The sequence below is a fragment of the Sciurus vulgaris genome, assembly GCF_902686455.1.
Source record: "Sciurus vulgaris genome assembly, chromosome: 7".
In the NCBI taxonomy this organism is placed as follows: domain Eukaryota; kingdom Metazoa; phylum Chordata; class Mammalia; order Rodentia; family Sciuridae; genus Sciurus; species Sciurus vulgaris.
This window is the reverse complement of record NC_136467.1, coordinates 100,996,233-101,015,979: the sequence shown is the minus strand read 5'-3', so window position 1 is coordinate 101,015,979 and position 19,747 is coordinate 100,996,233. Positions and strand designations below refer to the sequence as shown.

Sequence of the window (19,747 nt, the reverse complement as noted above, 5' to 3'; positions counted from 1 at the left end):
ATTTTGAGTGACATGTATATTTTCATACTGTGGCATTTTATTTTATTCTTTCATTACCCATGCATGCCAATCATGTCAAAACAAGAAGTGGGGGAAAGATAAAACTGGTCTTAGTGCTTTTAAAGCAGAGTGGAGTGTGGATTATTTCATTATCAAATTAGATGGCAAAGTACTCTGTTTATTATACAATGACACTATAACTGTGCAACAAAACATGTCAACATTACCAAACTAAATACTTATTGCATTCTTTCTTTTTTTCTTTTTTTAAATAGTTTTTTAGTTGTGAAAGGATCTCTTATTTTATTTATTTATATGTAGTGCTGAGTATTGAACCCAGCACTAACAAATTAAGAACAGCACATGCCAGGCAAGTGCTCTACCACTGAGCCACAATTCCAGCCCTTATTACATAGTTTCTAAGAACAAAGCAACAGTCAAAAAAAATTGGAAAATTTTGAAGGAATATCTCAAATTATATCACAGTAAAATTTCTTCACACAATAAGAAATGAAAATGAGTCTGCAACCAAAATAAATTTCTTAGTAACTCATTTATTAGTAAAGGAAGGAAAGACATTTACTGATGGCAAGTTAATTAAATCATGCTTTTATCCAGGAAAAAAAAAATAATAAACTGACTTAGGACTATTAGTCTTTCAGCAAAAATGGTTCCTCAAAGAGTTGAGTACATAGGATCAGTACAATAATAAATTACAAAACAAGGCAACTGACTATGAGATTTTCTTGGTTAGAGATAAGTCAACAGATGTTACTACTCAATTTGTTTTACTTGCAGAACAAATGCTGAATTTAAAGTAACTAAAAAATTAGCCCCTGTAAATAGTCTTTTTGAAACAACTGTGGGCAAGAAAGAATATTTTCAAAGAAATTAAGAAAATACTAATGCAATACATCCAGAAGTGGAACATAACTAAGATGTGATACAACTGATGGTGGTAAAAATATATGTGAATTAGAAAAAGACTTAAACAAATTTACAAAGTTTATGGAAATATAAGCTGTTTAAAGCCTCTGGTTATTAATTTTGTTATGCATCAGCAGATGCTTTGAAGAAAATATTAGAACGTATTTTCTGTGTTCTTAGAAAACTTTTTAAAAAACATTTTTTAGATGTTGACAGACCTTTTATTTTATTCACTTACTTTTATGTGGTGCTGAGAATTGAACCCAGTGCCTCACACATGCTAGGCAAGCACTCTACCATTGAACCACAATCCCAGCCCCTAGAAAGCTTTAATGAAATATAATTTACATACCATGTAATTTACCCATTTAAAGTATACAATCATACTGTTTTAATTTTTAAATTTTTGCATATTCATAGTTTTCAACTATCACCACAATCCAATTTTTTCAACACTTTTCCCTTCTAAATGAAACTCTATACCCATTACCCCTCCCTACTATTCCTCACCCCTAAGGAACCACTTATCTACTTTCTGTCTCGATAAATTTGACTATTCTTTTTCCAAGATTGTTTTGGCCATTCTGAGTCTCTGAGTCTCTTGAGGGACAAGCATGTAGTTCAGTGGTAGAGTACTTACCTAGCACATGTGAAGTCCTAGATTCAATCTCTTGCATCACAAAAAGAAAAACATTTAAAATCACCTTGGCAGTTTCTGAACATATCATGTATTTTTGAACCATTAGTGTCAATAGTGAACTTCATGCCTGTAGACTCAACCATTATCAGTTCCATGAATATTTTCATAAATAGAAATTGAAGGTCTGGGAGTGTTGCTCAGTGACAGAGCATGAACTTAGCATGTATCAGGTCCTAGGTTCAAACCCCCAGTCACCACCACCACCAACCCTTCCCACCACCGCCAATTTGAATATAAATAGAAAAATACTCTCACTTTCCCTACTGCATATCATTTTGGTGGCTTAGTAGTGACAGAGACTTATTGCATGTGTTTGATTCCAGACAAAGACTGAAATTTTTGAGAATGAGAACTTCCCTTGACCACTTGTGGAACTAAATGACTGAAAATTAGCTTTTGTTACAAACTTGATAGTTTCTTAAATTAATTGATTAAGAAATTGTAACCAAAATTACATGACAAAACACTTATATACAAAGTGTATACTCAGGTAAATTCATTTCAGTAATAATTTGTATCTCAAAAATATCAAACTGCTTTATACACTTCTATTGCCAAAAGTTAAAAGAAGAAATGTTTATCCTCATTTGATTTGCATTTGACATATTTTCAAGTTCAAATTATAGTTCCAGCTTTGTCTTTCAAACTTGAAAGCAAATGCAAAGGAAATGTCTATCTTTCAAATCATTTTACTGTGCAATCCCAGAGCTTCCCTCTAACTTTTAATTGGAAGTAATTCATCTGCAATATAATGACACTGAAAGGCATATATCAAGAGAAGAATTTAAAAGAATTTTATAATGGTATTCTTTTTTTTTTTTTTCACATTGCAACTGTATTTTATTTTATTTTATTTTATTTTTTTGTCATTTTTTTTTTAATTGTAAACAAATGGGATACATGTTGTTTCTCTGTTTGTACATGGTGTAAAGGCATACCATTTGTGTAATCATAAATCTACATAGAGCAATGTTGTTTGATTCATTCTGTTATTTTTTCCCTTCCCCCCACCCCTCTTTACCCTCTATACAGTAGTTCCTTCCTCCATACTTGCCCCCCTCCCTAACCCTAACTCTAACCCTTCCCTCCCCCCATTATGTGTCATCCTCCACTTATCAGCGATATCATTCGTCCTTTGGCTTTTTGAGATCGGCCTATCTCACTTAGCATGATATTCTCCAATTTCATCCATTTGCCTGCAAATGTCATAATTTTATCATTCTTTATGGCTGAGTAATATTCCATTGTATATATATACCACAGTTTCTTTATCCACTCATCAATTGAAGGGCATCTAGGTTGGTTCCACAGTCTGGCTATTGTGAATTGAGCAGCTATGAACATTGATGTGGCTGTATCTCTGTAGTATGCAGATTTTAAGTCCTTTGGGTATAGGCCAAGGAGTGGGATAGCTGGGTCAAATGGTGGTTCTATTCCAAGTTTTCTAAGGAATCTCCACACTGCTTTCCAGAGTGGCTGCACTAATTTGCAGCCCCACCAGCAGTGTATGAGTGTACCTTTCTCCCCACATCCTCGCCAACACCTGTTGTTGCTCGTATTCTTGATAATCGCCTTTATAATGGTATTCTAAGAGATAAATGTGTTCACTTAAAATTCGCAACTGATATTCAGAAGTAACAGTCTCCAGGTAATGGTCTTAAAATATTGCAAATACATTAAAAATCATTGAATACACACTTTTAAATAGTTAAGAGGGTGAATCTTGTGTTATGTAGATTTTATCTCAATTAAGAAAATTGTAAACTCATGGATTAATATCAACATATGTCAGAACCTATGAGTGTGAAGAACATCTTTGAAAATGAGATACGCAAAAGCTCATTACAGGTTAGTCTTAAAAGATGAGCATTTACAATTGATTTTGATGGTAGCAAAATAACTTGGAACCCAAATTAAGCAAGGTGTTATTTTTTCGAATTATACTTGTTCCATTAGTAAATATGTCTTACAAAAAGTTGTACCAATTATTACATTTTGAATTTTGTGAAAAATTTTTGTGAAAATTTGTTTCTCCTCTTGTATAAATGCATTGTTATATCCATATTTGTCTCTTGGTTGGCAATTCCCACAATATTTATTATCTAAGTCCTTTACAGAGATAGTTTGTCAACTAATGATATTTACTATGAGGAGAGTTTGCATCTATGGAATGCTTTTAAGAGTATATCCTTGGTTTAGGATTGCTGATGACAGCCTAGAATCTGGATTTATACCTTCCTGTAGAATGTCATGCAAGCTGTTCAACTCTAAAATATAAAATGAAGATATGTTATGACTTCAGCACTCCCCATTATATGAGGTGACTCTCACTGAGGCCTCACTAAGTAATCTGGACCACAGAGTACATATATGACATGAGAAGGAAGGACTTAGCACGATGTACTAGACCTCTCCCTACTTTGCCTGTGCCTCTTGATTGCTTATATCTTTGGAATTATTAATAAAGCTCAATCCTGGGTAAGATCTCTGATGTTTGTGAGTCAGATTTGACAGTTCAGTCTTATGTGTAAGCTCACACACTATTAATGCATTTGAAAGCCAAAGAAAAGTTTCCAAAAAAGAATCACAGCAATTTTGGCAAAACATCCAAACATTTTTTCTTGGGATAAAGTATAAAGACTGATTTAGAAGAAGCAAAAGAACCATATTTTCTAATATAATTATTCAGTGTAATTTGATAAGAAGCAAAATGTTATCTTCTGCTCAACAGCCCACATATTTCTTGAAGATGTCTAAACTCAATCCCTTTAATAGTTAATTTTTTTTACTGTGCAGGTTTTTTTATTCACTTATTTATATGAGGTGCTAAGAATCAAACCCAGTGCCTCACACATGAGGCAAATGCTGCACCACTGAGCCACAACCCCAGCCCTATAGTTAAAATTTTATAATTTATAATTAAATCTTCTGCTCATGAAATCACACTAATGCATTCAAGTATGAAGGATGTTCAGACCCAATGTACTGCATCATTTGTACAAATCAAAACAAATCATTTCAACCCTAATGCTACAATTCTTTAGTTTGTAGCAGCAAGGAAAATGTTCTCTCTTAAGACTTCAGAGTTTTCTGTTACAAATAACAAAATCTTCTAAGTAATTCTTATTGTTCTCCCTGGAGTATTTAGGTCTTTGATCCTGGTGAGTTCTACTGTTAAAACATATAACTTAACATATAACTTCGGTCTCCGTGATACTATTTATATAAATTTATAATGTTCATACTTTATTCGACTCTTCACTTTTAGACTTTTTGTCTGACCAAAAAAACTTACAAAGATAGAAAACTGTTTACACTATTTGATTTTGTGACAGCTCACTGCAAATCAAAACATGAACACCCTCGTGATGATGATGATAAAATTGAAAACTTTTGAATCAAATGAAACTGCTTACTAACTGGTCAGTGAGAGAAAGAATGCTAGGAAGCATTTAGTAAAATTTACCTGAGGGAGTAGTGCCATTGTGAAGCAGAGTTGTAAACATATTGTGTTCCTTTTTTGTTTTTGTTTTTAAGGAAAATCATTAACTTTGGGGCTACATCCAGAGTAGCATCGTCTACATGGGTATTCCCTCCTCCAACAATTTCAGAAAACCTTTGATGACTAATTGAGAAAATGCAGAAGATCTTGCAGACAGATGAAATTACCACTATTCAAGCCCTTAGAAAAGGAAAGAGGAAAAGGACAGAGACAATGGACTCAGAAAATCCAAATAGTGACATGGAAAAAGGACAGGTTGGTTTTTTCCACCTCGATTCAATTTTATTGAGTAGCTCAACCATAATTACATAATTTCTCAGTTCTTTCTTCTCTTCTATAAATTTATTCTTCCTTTAAATTCTGTATTCAGTTAAGGGAATTTTGTGTCATGGTCTCCTTTCAATCTCAGACAGGAAGAATTACAAACATTCAATAAACAATGAGGGGCTGGGGTTGTAGCTCAGTGGTAGAGTGCTTGCCCAACATGTATGAGACTCTGGGTTCGATTCTCAGCACCACATAAAAATAAATAAAATGAAGGTGTCCATCTACAACTAAAAATAATTTTAAAAATAAATAAATAAATAAGCAATGAGCCTGCCTCTGTTTATAGCCAAATATGCCATTGTTAAAACTTTGCTTAAAATTCTGGGAAATTAAAGATCAGCAAACGGTCAGAAAATATTTTTTCCTTTCAAAAATATATTGGAGAAATTGGAATACCTCTTTTCTTTCTTTTTTTTCCCCCCACTACTAGAGATTGAACCCAGAGGTTGCTCTACCACTGAGCTACATCCCTAGCAGTTTTTCTTCTTTCCCCTCCCCTCTTTCTCCCCCTCCCTCTCCTCCTTTGCTTCCTCTTCCTTCTTCTCCTCCTCCCAAATTTGTGATTCTCCTCTCACAGCTTCCTGCTCCACTGCACCCAGCTGGAATAACTCTTCTTTATTGTAAACAAATGGGATACATGTTGTTTCTCTATTTGTACATGGAGTCAAGGTATACCATTTGTGTAATCATAAATTTACATAGAGTAATGTTGTTTGATTCATTCTGTTATTTTTTCCCTTCCCCCCCACCCCTCCCACCCCTCTTTTCCCTCTATACAGTCCTTCCTTCCTCCATTCTTACCACCCTCCTTATCCCTAACCCTAAACCAAACCTTAACCCTAACACTAACCCCTCCCACCCCCCATTATATGTCCTCATCCCCTTATCAGCGAGATCATTCGTCCTTTAGTTTTTTGAGATTGGCTTATCTCACTTAGCATGATATCCTCCAATTTCATCCATTTGCCTGCAAATGCCATAATTTTATCATTCTTCATGACAGAGTAATATTCCATTGTGTATATATGCCACAGTTTCATTATCCATTCATCAACTGAAGGGCATCTAGGTTGGTTCCACAATCTGGCTATGGTGAATTGAGCAGCTATGAACATTGATGTGGCTGTATCTCTGTAGTATGCTGATTTTAAGTCCTTTGGGTATAGGCCAAGGAGTGGGATAGCTGGGTCAAATGGTGGTTCCATTCCAAGCTTTCTGAGGAATCTCCATACTGCTTTCCAGAGTGGCTGCACTAATTTGCAACCCCATCAGCAATGTATGAGTGTACCTTTTTCCTCACATCCTCGCCAACACCTATTGTTGCTTGTGTTCTTGATAATCGCCATTCTAATTGGGGTGAGATGGAATCTTAGGGTAGTTTTGATTTGCATTTCTCTTATTACTAGAGATGTTGAACATTTTTTCATATATCTGTTGATTGCTTGCAATCTTCTGTGAAGTGTTTGTTCATTTCCTTAGCCCATTTGTTGATTGGATTATTTGTATTCTTGGTGTAGAGCTTTTTGAGTTCTTTATAGATTCTGGAAATTAGCGCTCTGTCTGAAGTATGAGTGGCAAAGATATTCTCCCACTCTGTAGGCTCTTTCTTCACATTACTGATAGTTTCCTTTGCTGAGAGAAAGCTTTTTAGTTTGAATCTATCCCAGTTGTTGATTCTTGTTTTTATTTCTTGTGCTATGGGAGTCCTGTTGAGGAAGTCTGATCCTAAGCCAACAAGTTGAAGATTTGGACATACTTTTTTTCCTATAAGATGCAGGGTCTCTGGTCTGATTCTAAGGTCCTTGATCCATTTTGAGTTGAGTTTTGTGCAGGGTGAGAGATAGGGGTTTAGTTTCATTCTGTTGCATATGGATTTCCAGTTTTCCCAGCACCATTTGTTGAAGAGGCTATCTTTTCTCCATTGCATATTTTTGGCACCTTTGTCTAGTATGAGAAAATTGTATTTATTTGGGTTTGTGTCCATGTCCTCTATTCTGTACCATTGATCTACCTGTCTATTTTGGTACCAGTACCATGCCGTTTTTATTACTATTGCTTTGTAATAGAGTTGAAGATCTGGTATTGTGATACCCCCTGCTTTGCTCTTTCTACTGAGGATTGCTTTAGCTATTCTGGGTTTCTTATTCTTCCAGATGAATTTCAAAATTGCTTGCTCTATTTCTGTAAGGTACATCATTGGGATTTGAATTGGAATTGCATTGAATCTGTATAGCACTTTTGGTAGTATGGCCATTTTGACAATATTAATTCTGCCTATCCAAGAACATGGGAGATCTTTCCATCTTCTAAGGTGTTCTTTAATTTCTTTCTTTAGTGTTCTGTAGTTCTCACTGTAGAGGTCTTTCACCTCTTTTGTGAGATTGATTCCCAAGTATTTTATTTTTTTCGATGCTATTGTGAATGGGGTAGTTTTCCTAATTTCTCTTTCTGAAGATTCATCACTTATGTATAAAAATGCATTGGATTTATGAGCATTGATCTTGTAACCTGAATTTACTGAATTCACTTATGAGTTCTAAGAGTTTTCTGGTGGAATTTCCAGGTTCCTCTAAATATATAAACGTGTCATCAGCGAACAGGGATAGTTTGAGTTCTTCTTTTCCAGTTAGTATCCCTTTAATTTCTTTGGTTTGTCTAATTGCTCTGGCTAGAGTCTCAAGAATGATGTTGAGTAGAAGTGGTGAAAGAAGCCATCCCTGCCTTGTTCCAGTTTTTAGGGGGAATTATTTCAGTTCTTCACCATTTAGAATGATATTGGCCATGGGCTTAGCGTAGATGGCCTTTACAATGTTAAGGAATGTCCCCACTACCACAATTTTTTCTAGTGTTTTGAGCATGAAGCGATGCTGTATTTTATCGAATGCTTTTTCTGCATCTATTGAAATAATCATGTGATTCTTAACTTTAAGTCTGTTGATATGGTGAATGACATTTATTGATTTCCTGATGTTGAACCAACCTTGCATCTCTGGGATAAAACCCACTTGATTGTGGTGCACTATCTTTTTAATATATTTTTGTATGCAATTTGCTAAAATTTTGTTGAGAATTTTTGCATTGATGTTCATTAAGGATATTGGTCTGAAATTTTCTTTCCTCAATGTGTCTCTGTCTGGTTTAGGTATCAGGGTGATATTGGCTTCATAAAATGAGTTTGGGAGGGTTCCCTCCTCTTCTATTTTATGGAATACTTTGAGGAGTATTGGAATGAGCTCTTCTTTAAAGGTTTTGTAGAACTCGGCTGAGAACCCATCTGGTCCCGGACTTTTCTTTGTTGGTAGGCTTTTGATGACCTCTTCTATTTCAAAGAGAAAGAGGGAGAAAACTCAAATTACTAAAATTCAGAATGAACAAGGAAATATCACAACAGACACGAGTGAAATACAAAACATAATTAGAAGCTATTTTGAAAATCTATACTCCAACAAAACAGAAAACCTCGAAAACATCAACAAGTTTCTAGAGACATATGAATTACCTAAACTGAACAAGGAAGACACACACAACTTAAATAAATCAATTTCAAGGAATAACTCTTCTTTAAGACTTACTATTTGTTTTTCTTTTTAATTCCAATTCATGGGCAATCCTTATCATTCTTTCCCCCTCCTGTAGTTTGGAAGGGCAATCAATACAATATGCTTATTCTGTAATTTTTTTATTTGTATGTCTCTATAATACATGTATTTGTGTATGTCTTTGTAATACATGTAATGTTTTATATTTATATATTTTTATTTAATTTGTTAAATAAACACTACATTATTATGGTTTGAAATATTTTTAGGGGCTGGGTTGTGGTTCAGTGGTAGTGTTTGCCTAGCATGTGTGAGGAATTGGGTTCAATTCTCAGGACCACATTAAAAAAATAAAGATATGGCATTCATCTACAACTAAAAATATTTTTAAAAATATTTTAAAGGCTATATAAGCTATTATAAGCTACATTGCATTACATAGACTTATATATATACATCATTTAGTAGTACATTGATATCACACTACAAATCTTAATTTGCTTCTGATTTTTTTATCAGCATTACTTTATAAAAATAATTTTTATTTATAAAATTTCAGGTATACAACATGATGTTATGGAGTATATCTAAAAAGTAAAAAGGTTACTGAGTGAAACTAATACTACCATCCTTTCATAGAATTATTCATATTTTTTTCTTTGTTTTGAAGGCAAAAGCAGCTAAAATCTGCTCATTTAGCATGAATCTCAAATATAGAACAGTTTTGTTACCTATAGTCCTCATGTTATACATTAGATCTCTAGACTTGTTCAGATTTGTATCATCTGGCCTAATCTTCCCATTTCCTAACCTCTATCCTGCTTACCACTGAATGCACCACTGCATGTTCTCTGTCATGTGTATTTGGTTTTGTTTTCTTGTTTTGTTTTAGACTCCAGATTTAAGCGACACCATGCAATATTTTTTCTTTCTGTGTCTGGCTTATTTCACTTAACATAATGTCCTTTAGGCTCATATACATTTTGGCAAATAGCAAGATCTCATTATTATTCTTTTAATTTTTTCAGTTGTAAATGGACACAATATCTTTTTGTGCTTATTTTTATGTGGTGCTGAGAAATGAACCCAGTTCCTCACACATGTGAGCTACAGCCCCAAGATCTCATTATTTTTTAAGGCTGAATTATATACATATGCATATATATTATGAATATACAAAATACATACATATATGCATATATGCATATTTGTATATAAACTGTGGTGCAAACATATATGTATAGTACTTGTATATTCATAAACTATGTTACATAATGGCACATACACATATATACACATATATGTACATACATATATATACATATATGTGTATGTACCATATATATAAATATATATATACATAGTTTATCCATTAATCCATTCATGGATACTTAGTTTGTTTTCACAGTCAGCACTATTTTTAGCATCTATCTATATTGCTACACATACATCTTATCCAGTGCATCTAAATGCTGCATAGTATTTATCCTTTTCTCCAATGATGACCACTTAAATTTCCCCTAGAATCAACAAAATAATCCTCATACATTTCCCTGTAAGAGACAGTGTGAAGATTTCTATGGGGTAAATACATAGGAGGAAGATTTATGGTTTACATATTTATTTCTGGTTCATTTGACTAAATATTATAAAATTGCTTTTTCCAAATGTTCATATCAGTCTACGTGTCCAGCAGCAATGCATAATGGGTTCCTATATTTACACTTCCCTACTAACATTTAGCATTAATATCCACTTTTCTAATTTTTGCCAAATTGATAGGTGAAAATATTGTTGTAATTTGCTAGTGCAGGTTTGGGGGGCTCAGGGTTGCTTGAGGGGTAAAATAGTCACATGTTCTTATAGGCAGTAGTGTGGTTTCTTCAGCAACTTCTTTCCTCAAAACTATTAATAGCTTTCCAAACTACATGTTTCTATTTCATTCCATTGCAATTCACTAATTCACTACAGCCAGAGTTCTTATTCTGTCATAGATCTTAGGGCTGAAAACTCTCTCTTTTTTTTGCGGTGCTGGGTATTAAACCCAGGGTGTTGTGCTTGACAGGCAAGCACTCTAAGAACTGAGCTATATCCCGAGCCCAACTCTATTCTTTTCTTAGGGCATCTTTTCTCAGGTTCTTTTCTCTCTAATTTATGACAGTTACCTAAAGGCCATCTGAAACAAACAAACAAAAAATCTTGAAGGTAACACCTTGAATTTAAAGCTTTCCACTGGGCTGGATACCATTGTCTGCCAGATAACATGTAAAGAGAAGTTCCTGAGAAAGCCTTGAGATTACAGTCTTACCTCCTGCTATTTAGATATGGAAGTAAAAATTTTCCCCAAATCCTTGAAGATTTAACATTACTGAACACAGTTAATTTAGACTACATGCTGCACTCAGAATTTTCCATGTACTTGCAAACTGGCATGCACTGACATAAAGTGGCTAAAACATACCAAAGCTCTTTTTCCAGGCTCACTAGGAATATGGTCTGCCTTCAAAAGTATAGCAGGTGACCATTTTACCAAAAATGTCACCAAGGTCTAAAGAAAGTCAGTGACTTTCCAGCATGCCATACTTTTGCCCTTTTATAAAAAAAAGAAATTATTTTAATTGGTTATACATGACAGTAGAATGCATTTTGACACATTGTACCCAATTGGAACAACACTTCTCATTCCTCTGGCTGTACTGTGGTGCTGAGTCATACCAGTAGTGTAATCATACATGTATATAGCTTAATAATGTCTGTCTCTTTCTACTGTCCTTCCCATCCCCATCGCCCCACCCCTTTCCTCACTCCTCTCTGCACAATCCAAAGTATGTTTGACCTTTTTTGCCCAGCACTTGACCTTTAATTTTTTTAAACAGTTTTCAAGTTTTAGGTATTCCTACTTCTGTGTACCCATTCTGGAATACTTGTGATATGTGTTACAAAGAACATAACAAAGACTCCAATAATACAACAGTGGCTTATATAAGATAGAAGTTTATTATTATATAATAGTAAGAGCAGTCTGGGGTTGATAAGGCAGCTCCCCAATAATGAGGATCCTTCTTACCTTGTTGATCTACCTTCTTCAACATGCAATCTCTGCCTTTGCATCTAACATGACTGCTCCCGCTTTCTGATCCTGTTTTTCTCTCAGAAAAAGGAGAATTGGCAGGGGAAGACATACTCATTCTCTTAAGACTATGGACTAGTAGTGGTGCACATAGCTTCTGCTCACATCCCATTGGCAGGAGCATAGATAACCATGGTGCATAGCACGTGAGTCTGGGAAATGAAGTCTTTGGCTAACAGCTAGCTATACCCCTGTTACCAGGGAAGAATGAGATAACTAGTAGTTTCTAATACTGTCCATATTTCTGCTGGGTTTTTGTCTTTTCTGTTGGGTTTCTTGGTCTATTCTAGTAGGTTTTCTATCCCACTTTTACTATAAATACTTTATCTATTATAGAAATTAGACTACTATAATTCAGGTTTGAAATATTATAAATATCTTCTCCAAGTTTGTCTATTAACTGTAGCTCTTTTCTTACATTGGTACTTACAAATGGATTTACTTTGGCCTGATTCCCTTTTTTTCTCATACTTACTAGCAAGAAAAAGACCATATATTCTATTTTTTTCCCAAGTATCAAGCATAGAATTAGGGTCTCAATAGGCATCCTTCAGTTTTTAAAAAAATCTTTCATTTATATTTAATTAAATACATCACTTCCTTATGATTTATACATTGTATATGAGTACATTGGCTATTTGCCCACATATAATAGTAACTTATATTACTATTATATATAACCACTGCTGTTATGTACATATATATATTACATGTATATAACACATGGAAGCATTTGTATAACAATGGAACATATATACACACACTGATATTTGTTTATAAAATAAGTATTGAATACACATATCATAAATCATACAAAAGTGCAAATGCATTTTTCTATAACTGATCTCATCTGGCTTTTAATTTTCCATTCCTGAATAATAATAATAATCCTACAATTTGTGTTCCAGTTTTTAAAAGTCCCTTTTAGTTATTATCTCAGTCACTTCAACAATAAAGCTTCAATCAGTCCTAGATTCTTTTCTCTTCTGCTTTCCACTCTTTTTCTTGGGACATAATCCAAGTTTTCAGGAGTCTTACATGAATAACACCTCCATGGTCTTCTTGTAAGGTTCTAACTTTCCTGTCTGGTTCCTAGGTGTCGTTAGTGCTGCTGTTGAATTAATTGTTCCAGGCTCTTTGGGGATCTTGTTGGCACCTGCTGCTGAAGTTTGCTATCTTGGTACCCACTACCACCTTCCATAAGATTCTGGCACCCTGTGGCCCCTATATCTACACACTAAGCTCTTTCTGTTTCATCAATTTCCCCAGAATTTTCCTATCTCCTGACCAGGACACAAGGATCCTTTGGATTCTCTAGCTGCTTTGCATTAACACAAGGAAGTGTGGGTGCTGTCTCTGGTCCACTTGTCTGAAAACCAATTTGACCATTTCTGATCTGTGGGCCAGAGAGGCACCATGATACCCCGAAATTACACTGGACACGGTGACTCTTCAGGGAGCTTAGACTGCACAAAGAAGCAAGGAGCTAGCCCTGCTGCTGTGGGATTGCCCCCGTTATCTGGATGTTTATATCATGTTATCATGTGCCCCAGCCTCTTAGGTCTATCCCCTTCCCCTAAAGGTCAGGGATAGTAAAGTACAGACATTTAAATTTGATTCTATGCCATTCCAGTTCTTTATTTCCCAGACTCCTCCAGCACCAGAAAGTCTTTTTTTTTTTTTTTTTTTTTTTTTTTTTTTTGTGGTACAGGGGATCGAACTCAGGGCCTTGTGCTTGCAAGGCAAGCACTCTACCCGCTGAGCTATCTCCCCAGCCCCAGAAAGTCTTTTTCTGCTGTGCAGCAGGACGTTTCTTTATGGCATAAACTTTATCTCTATTACTGTCAGGGTTTTTTTCAAAAAACCTTTAGGCTTCTGGGTTTTGGTGTTTACAGATTCCAGTTAGTACTCCAATTTTCCATTTTTTTGGAGAAAAAATGTTCAGAATCAACACAACTTGGGTTTTACAACTCCAGTGTTTTCAAATTATTGTCTTGCTATTGACCTTAAAAACTATTTTTAAAATAAAAGGTAAACATGAATGCTTTCTTCTAGGCCATTCTTCTCCCTCTTTTCTCTGGTGCAATAAGCCCCAAAATTGACTTCATGGCAGGTCTTGACAGAGAGGTTGTGAATGAAGACTTGGGAAAGAAATGCAGAATGGGTATGAACAACAAAGAAGGAAAATATATCATCTCCCAGCACAATAATAATGATTATTAGATGTCCACTATGTGCAATGCAATATGCTTGATTTTACTCTATATATTGTCTTAGGTGATTTTACTTTTTATTTTGAAAATAATGAGAACTGGGGATGTAGCTCAGTGATAGAGCACATGCCTAGCATGTACAGGCCCTGGATTTCATTCCAGCACATGTAAAAAAAAAAGAATAAGAATAATGAACTCCAATGAATAAGAATAATGAAATCCAATAAAGCTGTGGCACATCTCAAAATCTAAAACATTACCTTACCATAATTTATGACTACCTGTATACTCCTCCACTACCCCTACTGGTGTCAATTCAGATAAAATCATATTCAATCTTATGTATAATTTATTTGCTTTTATTTCCCCCCTCCTTTGTTTTTTTTTTTTTTTTTTTTTTTGCACTGCTGGAGATTGAGCCTCATGCATACTGGTGAGTGTTCTGCCACTAAGCTATGTCCCTACCCCGCTTTTTAAAAAATTTTCTTTCAAAAAATTTTTTTAATTTTGTATTTGTTCTCTTTAGATAACATGTGAGTAGAGTGTATTTTAACATATTATACATACATGAAGTGTAACATTCTAATGAAGATCCCATTCTTGTGGTCATATATGATATGGATTTCATTGCTGGTGTATTCATGTATGAACATAGAAATGTTATGTCTGATTCATTCTACTGTCTTTCCTTTTTCCGTTCCCCCCTCCCTTCCCTTCTTTCCCCTTTATCTAATCCAATGAACTTCTATTCTCCACTCCCTCTTACTGTGTATTAGTATCTGCATATCAGAGAAAACATTTGGCCTTTGATTTTCTGGGATTGGCTTATTTCACTTAACATGATAGTCTCTAGCTCCATCCATTTACCATTAAATGTCATAAAGTCATTCATTTTTATGCCTAGCCCACTTTTTAAAAATTTTATAAAACTGAAATACAGGCATACTTATAATCTCATTACACATAAATATCAATTAAATAATATGTATAATATATTTATCTAAATATATCATTAGGTTTATTTATTTATTTATTTTGAGATAGGATCTTGCTATTTTCCAGGCTGACCTTGAACTCCTGGGTTCAAGCAATCCTCCTGCCTCAGCCTCCCAGAAGATAAGGAGGACAGGCATGTGCTACCATACCCAGCTTATTTATTGTTTAACTTTACAAAAAGTCTATTATATTATATGTTTACATTTAGAACTTGCTCTTTTCACTCAAAATTTTACTGAGATTAATTCATAATGGCAATGATTTATTCACTCTCAATTCTGGGTAAATCCTACTGTGTGACTCCAGCACAATTCACCTATTCGTTGTCCTGTCAGTGGGCAATTGTGAGCCATGTTGCTACTGACAGTCTTGGACATACTTCCTAATATAAGTATACTAAAAGTTTCTTTTATATGTAGACCCAGGAATCAATTACAAGATCAGACGGCAGGTGAATATTAAACTTTATGGGATAATGTCACATTGTTTTCTAAAGTCATGTACCAATTTTTATTTCCACCAGCAATATATGGGAAATTCCAGTGATCCATGTCTACTCCATGCTTAGTTGTGTCAGACTCCTTAGATTTTGCCCAAAATATATTTGATTGTGATTTTGATCTTTTCCCTTACTGCTAATGAGGTTGAACATTTTTTTATACTTGGTGGCCATATGTGTTTATCTATTCAGTAAAATGTTGGTCATGTCAATCACTTATTTTTCTATTAAGTTGCTGCTTTATTTTCCTTATTATTTGAAGGGAATTACATATATATAAATATATATAAGTATATATATAAGTATATATTTATATATATATTTATACACACGCACCTTTGTCGGTTAACAACAAATCAGATATCTTCCATAGAATGTGATCAGTCTTTTTCTTTTAATGAAAAGAATGAATAGAAGTTTTTAATTTAGTCGAATGCATTAGTCTTTTTATTATGATTATGATTATGATTATATCTAAAAGATTCTTTCCACCCCAAGTTGTATTTTTTGCATAAATTAAAGTTTCACTCTTTATGTTTAAATTCTTAATCCATCTGTAGTGGTGTGTGTGTGTGTGTGTGTGTGTGTGTGTGTGTGTGTGTGTGTGTGTGTGTGTGTGTGTGTGTGTACCAAGGTAGGAATGCATTTTCTTTACCTTTTCTCCTAATGGTCAGCCGGTGTTTCCAGGATCATATATTGAGCAAGTCCTATTTGGGGGGGGGCGTTTTAGTCAGCTTTGTTTTGTTTTGTTTTGTTTTTTTGCCACCGTGACTAGAAGACCCAACCAGAACAATTGTAGAAGAGGAAAGGTTTATTTGGGGGCACACAGTTTCAAAAGTCTCAATCCATAGACAGCAGGCTCTATTCCTCAGGGCTGAAGGTGAGGCTGAACATCATGGCAGAAGAATATGGCAGAAAGAAGCAGCTCACATGATGATCAGAAAGCAGAGAGAGAGAGAGAGAGAGAGAGAGAGAGAAAGAGACAAAATACAAAATGTATACCCCAAAGCCACACTTCCAAATGCCCACCTCCTCCAGCCAGACCCTACCCGCTTTCAGTTACCACTCAACTAACCCCTATAAGGGGATTAATTCACTGATTCGGTTAAGGCTCTCATTAACCCAATCATTTCTTCTCTGAACCCTCTTGCATTGTCTCGCATGTGAGCTTTTTGGGGGAACATCCTCACATCCAAACCCTAACACCCAGTGAGTTGCCATGCCACTCTGTCCTATATGGAAGTTCCTTGTGTGCATGCATCTATTTTGGGCCTCTCTAGTCTATTTCTTGGTCATGCTATCTATCCCTATACCATGCTGTTTTAATTACTCTATATTTTTAGTAAGCCCTTGCATTTGTGAAGAAAGATCCTGTTTTATACTTCTTCAGGATTTCTTTGGACAAAATGGCTTTTGTTTTTTATATGAATTTCAGAATCAATTTATTAAGTTGCAGTGTTTTTAGATTTTTTATTGAAATTGTATTAACTTTAAAGCTCAATTTGCGGTTAATTACTACTTTTAAAATGACATCTTTTTATCTCTAAACATAATGTCTGTCAACATTGATAATATCCTTCAGTACAGTCGGTTTACTTTCTTTATGAAGATCTTGCACATCTGTTATGTATCAATGACATTTGTTCTCAAAACAAGAATTAAGCATAAATATGAAATATTTAGGCTTGAGGGATTGGAAACTGTCAAAAGATGCTATAAAAATTTATTTCCTGGAGATATTTTAAAACATTATATGGAAGTACAATATACATAAAAAGGGTGCACATGTCAGAAATGTACAGCTTAATGAATTATCACAAACTGAACACATCCATGCCAGAAATTAGAACATCATCTGCACCCCAGAGACTCCCACATGCCCCTCTCTGCTACTAACCCTCACTGGTCCCCACAGTAACTACCATCCCGACTTAAATGGATAAGCACTATAAGTAGTGCTATAAGGATAGCACTACACTACTGACTGCGGCTGGTATGTAGATGCAGTAACTTTTGTATATCCTGCCATCGTGCTAGGTTTTCCTATTTTATTACATAATTTTTATCTATGCATTCACAAATGAAGGAAGTGAGGTTCAGATGGTGAAGTATTTGGCTCAAGGCAGGTCATATCTCAGACGAGACCTGGTGGTCTCATTGGTTCTAGTCTGTTATACTACTATTCTACTTTGTATTTTTCACCAAAGTGACACAGAAAGCTTAGAATCCTGATGTCTACTTTGTAAGAGCCACTATTCTTCCCTCCTCCCGATTCCTTTGAATAGTGGAGTTTGAAGCTCCAGGGCTGCATGGGTAGCAGGAAGTGCCTGTGGGAACAGGAGTGTGTAGGTTTGATTGAGCCCCTTCAGAATACAGAACGTGGGATAAACGCTTAAAGGTGCTGTGAAACTTCTGTTGTGCCTGCCTTGCATTTTAGAGAGATCCATTTTCGGGAAATGCCTTTCTGCCTGGGGAGAGTTCCAGCGAGGATGAAGCGCCCTTAGAGGAATTGTCAAAAGAGGAATTGTGTGCCAAGATAAAAAACCTGAAAGAAAAACTAACAAACACCCGAAAAGAAAACAGCCGGCTTCGACAGTCTTTGGTCATGCTACAAGGTAAACTTTGAGAAAATTAGCATTTTAGATGAAAAGGAAGGTATATAATCAGTGAAAAGAATTGCAATTGAAAAAGAACAGATGCGGTGGTTCATGCCTGTAATCCCAGGAGCTTGAGAGGCTGAGGCAGGAGGATTGCAAGTTCAAAGCCAGCCTCAGCAATTTAGTGAGGCCCTGAGCAACTCAACTTTATTAGAGACCCTGTCTCTAAATAAAAAATAAAAAGAGCTGAAGATGTGACTCGGTGGTTAAGTGTCCCTGGGTTCAATCATCTCCGGTACAAAAAAAAAAAAAAAGAATGAAAAAGAAAACCAGTACCTTAAAGAGCTTTAAGAAAATCACCTTATGGGCTAGGGTTGTAGCTCAATGGTGGAGCGCTTGCAAAGCATGTGTGAGGTACTGGATTCGATCGTCAGCACCACATAAAAATAAATAAAAATATTGTGTCCATCTACAACTAAAATAATTTTTTTAAAAAAAGAAAATCGCCATTATAAAATTTAAATATGGCAGCACTCTTTTGAGGTGTCTAGTTTATGGTTTGAAAAAGTTTAGATTTTCCTACAAAGTACCAAATATTAAATTTATTTAACAATGTTCAACACATTTAATGTTCAACAGGTATTTATTGAGCATTTAATGTCAGCCACTCACAGACTAGGATCTAGAGAGAAAACTTTAGTCAGAGAGAGCAAATATGTTGAAGTGCTCAAGACGTACGTATATCATCCTCTCTGCTAGGGAATGCCCTAGAAAACGAAGCTTATTGGAATCCATATGGAACCACTGGAATTAATGATTTCATAGATTATATTTTAGTTCTTTTTTTTTTTTTGAGAACAGTGATTTGGGAAAATAATTTCATTCCATTGAAGACATATAAAGAAAAAAGAGGAGCCTAAACAAATTAAAAACCACTTGGGGGCTGGGGATATAGCTCAGTTTGTAGAGTGCTTGTCTGTTCAATCTTCAGCACCGCAAAGAAAAAAAAAAAAAAAAGACTTGGCTTACTGCCTTTTTGTAGGATCCTATGTTGTATCTGAGGATTTGTTTTTCAAAAGTATAGTTTCCACAGGGCATGGTGGCACACACCTGTAATCCCAGCAACTCAGGAGGCTGAGGCAAGAGGATCACAAGATCAAGGTTTAGTGTTGCTTACCATAAACTGTCTCAAAATAAACAATAAAAAGGGCTAGGGATGTATCTCAGGGGTAAAACGCCTTTGGTTCAATCTCCAAGATCAAAAAAAAAAGATGGTTTCCATTTGTAAGCACAGTGTACTATTCCGTACTGCTGAAT

The 19,747-nt window shown here is 35.1% G+C and overlaps 1 protein-coding gene across 5 annotated transcripts in view; it reads left to right on the top strand.

Moving 5' to 3' along the window:
- BEND6 (BEN domain containing 6) overlaps positions 1 to 19,747 on the top strand; it is a 61,571-nt gene that overhangs the window by 18,288 nt on the left and 23,536 nt on the right. For all 5 annotated transcript variants that reach the window (XM_079147490.1, XM_079147488.1, XM_079147489.1 and 2 more), the window contains 2 exons: positions 5,165 to 5,384; positions 18,271 to 18,448. In XM_079147490.1, the coding sequence (XP_079003616.1) occupies positions 5,265 to 5,384; positions 18,271 to 18,448 (298 nt within the window). In that variant the 5' untranslated portion in view covers positions 5,165 to 5,264. The remainder of the gene's footprint in view (positions 1 to 5,164; positions 5,385 to 18,270; positions 18,449 to 19,747) is intronic.